The sequence below is a fragment of the Mercurialis annua genome, linkage group LG7 (assembly GCF_937616625.2).
Source record: "Mercurialis annua linkage group LG7, ddMerAnnu1.2, whole genome shotgun sequence".
Taxonomy (NCBI): domain Eukaryota; kingdom Viridiplantae; phylum Streptophyta; class Magnoliopsida; order Malpighiales; family Euphorbiaceae; genus Mercurialis; species Mercurialis annua.
Window position 1 is genome coordinate 44,686,462 of NC_065576.1, and position 10,773 is coordinate 44,697,234.

The following is a 10,773-nucleotide window of genomic DNA, read 5'->3' on the forward strand; positions in this document are numbered from 1 at the left end:
CGGGATTTTTTGAGCTATTAAGCTTTTTCTTTTTTGGTCTAATTTAATTTAGAGAAAATTAGGATAAATACTCTATTTTTAAAAATAATTTGATTTCCTACCTCAATAAGGAAAAAAAAAAAGAAAATACCTCACCTTATTATTGTTTTTATTTTTTTACTCTAACACATGTTTATATTATAATTGTGCCTAACTTTTATAATTATTTTACTCTAACCACTTTTTTGTTTAGTCTAAGTGATAACTGTCACTTTTTTCTTTTTCTCTCTCTTTCTTTCTTTCTTCTTCTTCTTCTCCTTCTTCTCTGCTTGTTTTTTTCCGCCATTTTTGTCTTCTTTTTTTTCTTCTTCTTTTTTTCTTTTTCATTTTTATTCTCTTCTTCTTCGCCGCTCCACCATCAGTCCGCCGCCACTCCGCCATCATTCTACTGTCGTTCTCCGTTCGTTTCATATTTGGTTTTAGAATTTTTTTTTCTTAATTCGTGGTGATTTATACGATTTATGTTAATTTTCAGATCTAAATAAATTACTCTTTAATTTTTTTCAACTTTAGATCTAAAAATCTGCATGAAAAACGATTTTATGATGAAAAAAACAATTTTCTGCACAAAAAACGATTTTCTGCAAACAAAACAGCATCTGATTATCATATGAGTATCACTGCATTATCATCACATTATCATAGCACTGCAGAAAAGATAATTTTTATATAGAAAAACATCCTCTGATTATCATATGAGTATCACTATATTATCATGTAATTATCATAACATTGCAGGGAAAAAAATTATGTAGAAAATAATGTTTGATTATCATATCGTTATCATAATATTATCATATATCGTTATCATAACATTATCATATGATACTTACATGAAAAAAAATTTACAGAGCGTCATATGATAATGTTTTATCATATGATAACGAGATGATAATATTTATGGTACATATATGATAACATCTATGATAATGTATGATAAAATAGTGTTTGATTATCATGTCGTTATCATAATACTGGAGTATGATAATTAGATGATAATGAATTGTGACAAGGTTATGATAACTAGATGATAACGTACGTGAAAATAGAATAACAAAAAGATTCATGACACCAGTATGATAATCAGATGATAATATGATAATATGATACCTATATGTAAAAAAAGTACAAAAAAATAATGATAATGAGATGATAATGTAAAGATAATAGTATGATAATATGATACCTGTATGAAAAAAAGAATTACAAAAAATTATGATAACGAGATGATAATGTGAAGATAATAGTATGATAATATGATACATGTATGAAAAAAAACAATTACAAAAAAATTATGATAATAAGATGATAAGGTGACGATAATAGTATGATAATATGACCTTATTATACTTCATTATCATACTATTTTCTTCACATTATCATGTTGTTATCATAATTTTTATGTAATTTTTTTTATATAGGTATTATATTGTCATACTGTTATCATAATTTTATTATTATGTCGTTGTCATAACATTATCATCTTGGTATCATATGATTATATTATGATAACGAGATGATAATACAGTGATAACAACATGATAATCAATTTTTTTGTAGAAAATCATTCTTAATGCAGTGTTATGATAACAACATGATAATACAGTGATACGATAATCAAATACTGTTTTTTTTATAAATTTTTTTCTACAGTGTTATGATAATCATATGATAATCAGATGCTGTTTTTTGTGCAGAAAATCGTTTTTCATCAGAAAATCGTTTTTTCAATTAGATTTTTAGATCTAAAATTGAAAAAAAAATTAGAGTAATTTATTTATATCTGAATGTTAAAAAATCGCAATAATCACCATGAATTAAAAAAAATAAAATATGAATGAATAATGCAGCGACGGTGGAGCAATGAAGAAACGCCGACGAAGCGATGAAGGAACGGCGAAAAAAGAAAAATGGAGAAGAAAAAAGAAATAAAGAAAAAGAAGAAAATTGACGAAGAAAAAAAAACATAGGAGAAGAAGAAGAAGAAGAAGAGGAGGAGAGAGGAGAGAGAAAGAAAAAAAAAGTAAAAATATGACAGCTGTTACATGAGATGTTTAGAGTAAAAAATTAATAGAAAGTAGGTATAATTATAATATAAATATGCTTTAGAGTAAAAAAATAAAATCATTAGAATTATGAGGTATTTTCTCTATCTTTTATTTATTAAGATAGGAAATCAAATTATTTTGCAAAATCGAGTATTATCCTAATCTTCTCTTTAATTTATGAATTGGTTAAAATTACTCTAACTATATTAAATTAAGAACATTATTGTAATTTTGAAATCAGATTTCCAACGATCTCACAAATATTTCATTATTTTAGAATTATTTGGCAATGAAGTCAAAAGAAAAGCTTGAAATTAAAAGAATGTATAACACCACCAATTTGAATCAAAGCAAGTTTTATTTATTAGTGAATTAAGAATACGTAATAAATAATAACACAAGACATTGATCAGAAATTTAAAGAGCTGGTGGAGGAAGCAGCCATTGAGCACTTTGAATATAGCCAAGAGTAAGATAGGCTTTAGCTTCTGCATCTGTGAGTTGTTTCGTGAATTTAACTCGCCCACTCGGTTCAGAACCCGGTCCGGTGCTCTTGTATTCTGCAAATTCCACAGTCCTACAAAACACAACACATACATAAACATTTTAGTAAACCAAAACAAATTAAACTAAATTGACAAATCAAGATTTTTGAAGTATGAAAACGTACTTTTGTCTTTCGGGATGGAAGTTATCGAACCATCCACCCGGATTGACGACTCTACTCATTTTAGAATAAGCAAAAATAACTCTCGGCATTTCCATCCAAGCTCGTCCTAGGAACGCGCCCGTCCCGTCTCCGTTTATCTTCGAGTGTGCGAATACGAATCCGGTATCTTCTTTAGCTGTTGATCGTGCGTGTGCTGTTATAACTGTTAAAAGCTTATCCTCTAGCACTTTTATTTCAGTATTCTGCATACCCAATTTTTAGAGTGTTAACTACATGTTAAATATTTTTTTCAAAAATAGGCTATGAATGTTAAAAAATAATTTTGAAACTTCAGAAGCGTTTTCGGAAATGGAAATGAAATATCGAAATGTAATGTATGCATGATTACGTACCAGGAACATGGATTTTCCGCGTCCGAAAATGAAATCGACTGTGCCTTCAATGTAACAATCCTTGTAAAAATGGAGGCCTTTGTCGTCACATAAAGTGTCTTGAAATCCAAGAAGTCTGCAGCCATAAATGGCTGCCTTGTTACCCCAAATTCTTAGTGCAACTGCTTGAGCTTTTGGTCTCCCGTCTGGCCTTGGTGCAGTATTCTAAACCATCAAATTGAAGCAAATATTAAGCTGAATAATCGAATCAAATAATTAATTCTTAATCTAATCATGGTTACAGTACCATTTTGGTGCCTAAAAATATCAAGGTGGCGTATTTATGCTGTAATTTGTTCAATTAGTACGGTTTAACATTCATTCTTTGCAATTATATAAATTGACCCATAAATACAAGTTGGTTTGATTTGAGATAGTAAAAATTATAAATTTTAAATTAGTTCGAAACTGAAAGTAAAATAATTTTGGTTCTCTTTTAATGTATATCAAATCAAACCAAAACTACATGTTTATTTTGGTTCGGAATATTTAAAACAGTTTAAAAAAGTGTTTAGTTCGATCAAATTTTTATTTTTTTTGAACCGAATGCACACCCAATGTTTACTAACGGAGCGGCTAAAGCAATTTCATAATCTCGAGATCTCGAGTTCGAACCATAATTATATGTATTTGAATACTTACTTGAATGATCAAATTTACAGCAACAAAATAATCACCATCAACAATCAAAGTGGCACTATCATCAGTTCCAACTTCTTTAGCAGTTTTACCAAAAGCAATAGTTGGTTTATCTTTAGAAGATCCAATAAATGTAACAAAATCTTTACCAACTTCAACGGTAACTTTCTCATTATAAACACCACCACCAATGTCCACAATCACTCTCTGTTTATTCTTTGCCGGAATGCTCTTAAGAGCGTCGGTCACTGTCTTAAAATCTCCGCTTCCATCCTTTCTAACCTTTATTGTTTTAGGGTTAGCTTCAGCAGCTGCTAGGGCAGGATCTAGGGTTCCTTTACGGCTCGCAAACGGCTTCACATTCGCTTGAAACCAGTCGTTTACAGCCGTATCGGAACTCGGAATTAGCGCCGCGTCGTCGCAGCTAACGGTGGTGATCAGAAGTGCTGAAATAAAAAAGATAACACATTGAATGGCAGCAAGGAATACTAAATTCATCCCCATTGCCATTCTTGTGCTATCTTAGTTTATTAGATTTTTATTTTGTGTGATTATTCACTCATTAATCTGCGTAATTTATATGTTAATTTTGTTATTAAAATCTAAAATAGGAGGGATTTAGAGTACTCATCGCTTAGTTTTGTTTGTAATTAGTGAATTACGTTATTTTTTCTAAACTGAATTTTGGCTGTACATTTTCACTTACATAAACATGAAAACAAATGTTTTTGTGATCTAATGTTAGTTAACTGATATTTAATTAATTACCATTGTATGAACAACGTGTGCAATGGTTAATTAATCTTCATACTAAAGATAGGAATTAAGCTATTTACCTATAATTTTTTATAAAAGAAATATTAGTAATGATGATAATAATAATAATAAGTGATGATAATAATAAATTATATTTATATTCTAATATTCACTTATTCAAAGACGTACTCCCTTCATCACAAAACAATAGTTCACTCTTTTCTTTTCACGGTTTAAAAAAACACAATTAACGCTCTAAATTTTCACAACTTTATATTTATTTTACTTATTATACCCTTATTAAATTTATGACTAATTTATTTTTTAGGCTAATGACATTAAATAATAAATTTTAAGGTAATATGAAAAAATCAACACTTTAAATTATAATTTATTAAAAATATAAATAATTATTTGGAACAAAAAAATTATTGACTATTAGTTTAAAACGTAGAAAGTACTCCCTCCGTCCCGTTTAAGAAGTCTCATATTCTATTTTGGGATGTCCCATTTAAAAAGTCTCATTACTATTTTAAGAGTATTTTTCCATTGAATACCCCATTTTACCCTTATTTTAGTTATCTTAAAAGAGTTCTATGAAAAATTCCACTATCATTAATAGGGGCAAAACATGAAAAAACATAAATAGACAAGAATAATTAATGTTTTCTTAATCTGTGTGTAAAGTCAAATGGGACTTCTAAAGTGGGACGGAGGGAGTATATAATATTACTATACATTATTTATCCCCGTGAGGTATTTTTGTTGCAAAACCTTAATTAATTGCACCTTGTCCCCATGGCATTTTCTAACGGTGAAATGGTTTAAATGAATATGGCAAAGATATTACTAATCAAACTAAAATATATTTTTTAATATACTTTTAAATATATCTTTGAAAAAGGTTGATATTTAGGATGTCTTTTTTTTATTGTATTTATTTAAATAAATGTTACATGAGTAATTTTGGAATTTTTTTTTTGATAAAAAATATTCGTCGTTAGGTCAACTACAAATAATAGAAAACAAATAAATATAATGGAAAAAGAATTTCAAATTCTGAAAAATATCCATATCAGAATAAGAAAAAGATAGGAGGAACGGGGGTTTTTGACATTTTTGTGTCTCATAGACACAAAAATTCTTTTTTTGTGCCTCCTACCCCCAGCCCGCTATCTGAAATAGCGGGCTGCTGTGTTTTAGTACCAGCCCGCCATATGAGATGGCGGGCTGGTAGCTAATTACGGTGATTATCTTAATCACCGTAATTAGCACCAGCCCGCCATCTCATATGGCGGGCTGGTGTGATTGGGGAGAGAGTTAATTACTCTCTCCCCAATCATTTGAAGCTGATTGGGCAATAATTGCCCAATCAGTTTATTTTTTTTTTTAAAAAAAAATTATTTAACCAATGAATTGTAATTTACGTTAACTATTTTCGGGTTATTTTCGGACACTTCCGAGCGTTATTTTATAAAACAAATTTAAAGAATTTTATAGTTGATCTTTCAAACTTTATAAATGTCATTTGTAATTATTGTTTGAACCAATCTAAATTTAAGAAGTTAAGATTGACATTAATTTTGAAGATCTTACAAATGTCGAATAAAGAGGTTAATTTAAGAAGTTAAAATTAGATTGACATTAATTTAAGAAGTTAAAATTAGACTTATTCAGTACCGCAGGACTTCTCCACTTACCGTGGTTCCGCTTTTACCCCCTTTCAGCCACCACCCCCGACACAGACACCTCCAGCCCAGCAGTACGGAGGACTATTTGAAGAGAACTTGTCCTATCCTCAAACGCCTGCAGTAGGTAGTTTTAGCCAGCTTCTTCAGGGGTACATTCCACAGCCGCCTTCCTCCTCTCCCCGCCCAACTCAGAGCCCATCGCAAATGCATTTTTCTCTAACTGATGAGTGGGTGAGCAATTTGCAGGCTCCCACACCTCCACTTGGTGATGTTGCTAACATGACGCCTCCTTCATTTTCCCTGGGGTTAGGGAACCCCTCCTCACAGGCTCCTGATGACGAGGATGACGATGTGGTCAGTCCAAGTGGTAGCGACAACAGCTCCGGCCCAGATCTCAGACCTTATCGGCCATTGACTCATACCCAGATGAGTCGGCGTCAGAACAGGGGTCGAAACTTGAGGACACTCTTACGGACCCCAGATAGAACAAACATGTAGTTGTATTTTATAGCTTTTTTTTATTGTTGTACACATATTTTTGATTATTTGACTTATTTTAATTTCTTTATATGGCTTTTTTATAATTATTTACAAAACAGTAAAAACACTTCATAACAATCAAAATCATAAACCCTAAATTTGTTAATCTATTTTTAAAAAGTATAGCATAGCAATGTCGTGTTTTTTACTAAAAGCGTGAATTACTAAAATTTAACCTATAATCAATTAATCAAATACTACATTATTAGGTAAATTTAACTATTAAAATCACTTAATTAAAATAGATCTAACTCAAAATAAATTGGATATTAATATAGTCCGCACCACCGTCTACGACTTTCATTTTTACTCGAACTTTATTCGACATTTGTAAGATCTTCAAAATTAATGTCAATCTTAACTTCTTAAATTTAGATTGGTTCAAACAATAATTACAAATGACATTTATAAAGTTTGAAAGATCAACTACAATATTCTTTAAATTTGTTTTATAAAATAACGCTCGGAAGTGTCCGAAAATAACCCGAAAATAGTTAACGTAAATTACAATTCATTGGTTAAATAAATTTTTTTTAAAAAAAAAATAAACTGATTGGGCAATTATTGCCCAATCAGCTTCAAATGATTGGGGAGAGAGTAATTAACTCTCTCCCCAATCATTGGGCTGATCCCCAATGATTGGGGTTCAGTCACCAGCCCGCCATATGAGATGGCGGGCTGGTACTAAAATACAGCAGCCCGCTATCTCAGATAGCGGGCTGGGGTGGGAGGCACAAAAATAGAATTTTTGTGTCTATGAGACACAAAAATAGAATTTTTGTGTCTATGAGACACAAAAATGTCAAAAACCCGAGAAACGGCTTATAAAACAACACCACCTTACTAATGCTATTGAAAATTAAGTTTTCGATCATGCTCGTTCTGAACTTAAAAATATGTTTATTCCTCGTTTTTTATAAATCCCAAATGATGTAGAACCCAATCAAATTCTAAAGAATCCTGTATTTCTTCTAAGTAGAAATGGTAATGAAAAATAGTATGCAGCATAATTTTGGGATTTTAAACAAAATATATTTGTCAATTATCCCAAAACATGAGGAATGAGTAAGAGGTGTTGTTTGATATTTGGATCGAGAGCCCATAAATTCTTTGGATCACATTTTCTGCACTGCCTCATCAGTTGAGCCTAAAAGAACCCTAACCCTTTTATTTACTTTTTATGTGAATAAAGTTTTTTGTTATTTTTTTGTGAAAATATAATCGATCTTTTAATAATTAATACATATTAAGTATTAAAATTATTAATTTATTAAAAATTAATTATCAGATATTTTACCGTTAACTTTTTGTTTATTAATTGCAAAATATGAAAAAGTTTAAATCTGAACTTTTTTTATATTGAATATAATAATTACTTATAATAATAAATTTATGAGAATAATTTTTATATATTTTGTGGGTGTTTGCATTAATTTTTTTAATATCTATGCATTTATATCAAGATAAAAAAAATAGTTTATTTCAAAGATTAAGGAATTGAATTTTAAAAAAAAAACTATATTAAAAATCTAAAATTATATATTCGCTCCGTTTCAAAATAATAGTTTATTTTTAATTTATTTTTATTCTAAATAGTTGTCCATATTCTTTGTAAATCACAAAGTGTTGATTTTTTCATATTATTTAAAATATAGATTTCTCCATACTACACTTACTTAAAGTGTATTATTTATTGTCATTTGTTTAAAAAATAAATTAGTTTTTATATTTAATAAGGGTGTAATAGGAAAAGAGAAAATAAAATTATAAAAAATTAGAATATTAATTATATTTTTTAAATTATATGAAAAATGAAAAGTGAACTATTATTTTGAAAATAAAGAAGTATTTAATAACAAAGAAACTGAAATATGCAGGACATTCTTTATTCTTTCGCTTCAATTAGATTTATCTAAAATAACAGTAATAATTTGCAGGCAGCAGAAACGGAGCTCTCTCATTCAATCTCACCAAATAGTGTATTCTCATCAGTTTCCACATTTGTTAAAATACTTAATTTTAATTAAATTTTTTAATAGATTTCTAATCTATATAAACTACTTATTAAATCTGCTTTATTGTGTGGGTTTGTTTTATTTATTTATAGTTTAATATTTTGAATTTACTGTGAACATGAAAGGCTAAAGAAAATCCCTACATCAGCATTTACAAATTCTGAAAATCAGCTTCATCATGATGTTTAGAATTTTTGTGTTAAACTTTCAGATAATGAATTAAACAACAATCATTCTTCCGCCGAGATAGTCAAGTTCGATAAATTATTTTTTTCTAAGTAAGTTTATTGGATATTGTGCATTCAATTGCTCGCAACTATTGTAATTGGTTATGTCGTTATTTATGTTAAACCTAAGCTCTTTACATTGTCCTCACTATTATACCTTTTATCGGCGTAATACAGATTTTTTTATACTTTTGTTTTGTTTTGTTTTCTTAAATATTTATGTTTGTTTGAATTAGATTGTGAAATATAATTTTGAATATGTCCTTTATAATTCTATGGCAAACATATGATGAATTAATCGCTTCTGGAGTTTTTAAATTTGCGGTCCAAATAATTTGCGCTTTTACAAGCATTAATTACTTTTAGTTTTGTATTTTAAAGTTTCTTTTTCTTTTTTCTAATTATATTTTATGTGATATAAAGGATGAAATACCACCAACACAAAATCACATAATAGATGATGGGGAAGATATTAACGTTTTGTAAGGGAGAAGAACCAAACATGAGATATAAGCACGAAGCAAGTACACGAGACCTTTATTTCAAAAGAAACTTAACACTAGCTTTCACTATAGATCATGTTTTATTGGTTTAAATTGTTTCTTATGACATATAAAATTTTAAATTCATATTACATTCACAAGAGTGTCTTCATTAGTCTAGCAATATAACTTAATTTATTTAATAATATTCATTAGTTTTAATTTTTTTACCTTTAGGTTATATACCAGCACATGATGGACTAAAAACGCCGTCATTGTGCATACATAGAGACAATTAAGTTGATTATTTTTTTCTTTTGGAATATAATTCTTTTTGATATAAACTAAATAAATAAATGAATTAAAAATGAAAATAAACGAAACTACAAATAATATAATTATTAATAGTTGTGAAAATCAAATAAAATTAAATGTCAATATGAGAGAGTTCATTGGACTCAAATTAAAAATATTACTCTTTATCTATAAGATACTATCTGAACATCTCCAATAGTATTTTTTATATTAAAGAGGATTTTTGTTATACAAAAAAGAGTATCAGAATTTTTTAATTTAAAACAATCTTATAAAAAAAAATATGCAGTTATCGAGCACATATTTTATCATAGGAAAATAATATAAATTCTATTAAAAATTATAAAAGAACCATATCACACAAACAATTTTGATGTAAATCGTAAAATACTGAGAATTTTGGTATTCGATTCGCAAAATTATTTGAACATACTAAATAAAAATAATCATTAGCGAAAAATAAATCAAATCCCAATACAAAATACAATGTAAAGTATGTATTAATTTTATTAACAATCTTTGTATTTTTTAATAAAATCATCATTTAAATTAAATAATTCAATTTCGCGCAAATGCGGGGGTTTACGACTAGTAACAGTAATAATTTGCAGGCAGCAGCATTCATTGTATAATCAAATACACTTCTAATATTGTTTTACTTTTTTTAAAAAAAGAAATTAATTGTTTTCAAATTTTCAAATAACAATACTGATATCAAATAAATTTATTAATAAAAAATATTAGTAGATTACAACATTTCAATAGGTTAAGAACAATTAAAATGGAATTTAAGAAAAAACGTAATCCTTTAGACACATTATCTATAAATCCAAAAAATGTGTATAAAAAAATAATTAATAAATTCGGAAAAAGTGTAAATTAATTTATTTTTTATGAATATAAATTAGTATTTTTAGAAG

At 28.2% G+C, this 10,773-nt stretch overlaps 1 protein-coding gene across 1 annotated transcript; it reads right to left on the minus strand.

Moving 5' to 3' along the window:
- Positions 1-2,504: 2,504 nt before the first annotated feature.
- LOC126657243 (pectinesterase PPME1-like) lies at positions 2,505-4,337 on the minus strand. The gene is made up of 4 exons (XM_050351906.1): positions 3,831-4,337; positions 3,150-3,353; positions 2,758-2,999; positions 2,505-2,664 (listed from the first exon to the last, which is right to left on the minus strand). Exons 1-4 carry the CDS (start codon positions 4,335-4,337, stop codon positions 2,505-2,507), a joined length of 1,113 nt encoding a protein of 370 aa, XP_050207863.1.
- Between the last annotated feature and the right edge of the window lie 6,436 nt (positions 4,338-10,773).

Bases quoted from the DNA above. Each gene is read 5' to 3' on its own strand.
- LOC126657243 (XM_050351906.1), bottom strand. From the start codon at position 4,337: ATGGCAATGGGGATGAATTTAGTATTCCTTGCTGCCATTCAATGTGTT. The intron at 3,354-3,830 runs GTAAGTATTCAA...TTGATGGTTTAG, and splicing joins CTGTAAATTTGATCATTCAA to AATACTGCACCAAGGCCAGA. The intron at 3,000-3,149 runs GTACGTAATCAT...TTGGGTATGCAG, and splicing joins GCGGAAAATCCATGTTCCTG to AATACTGAAATAAAAGTGCT.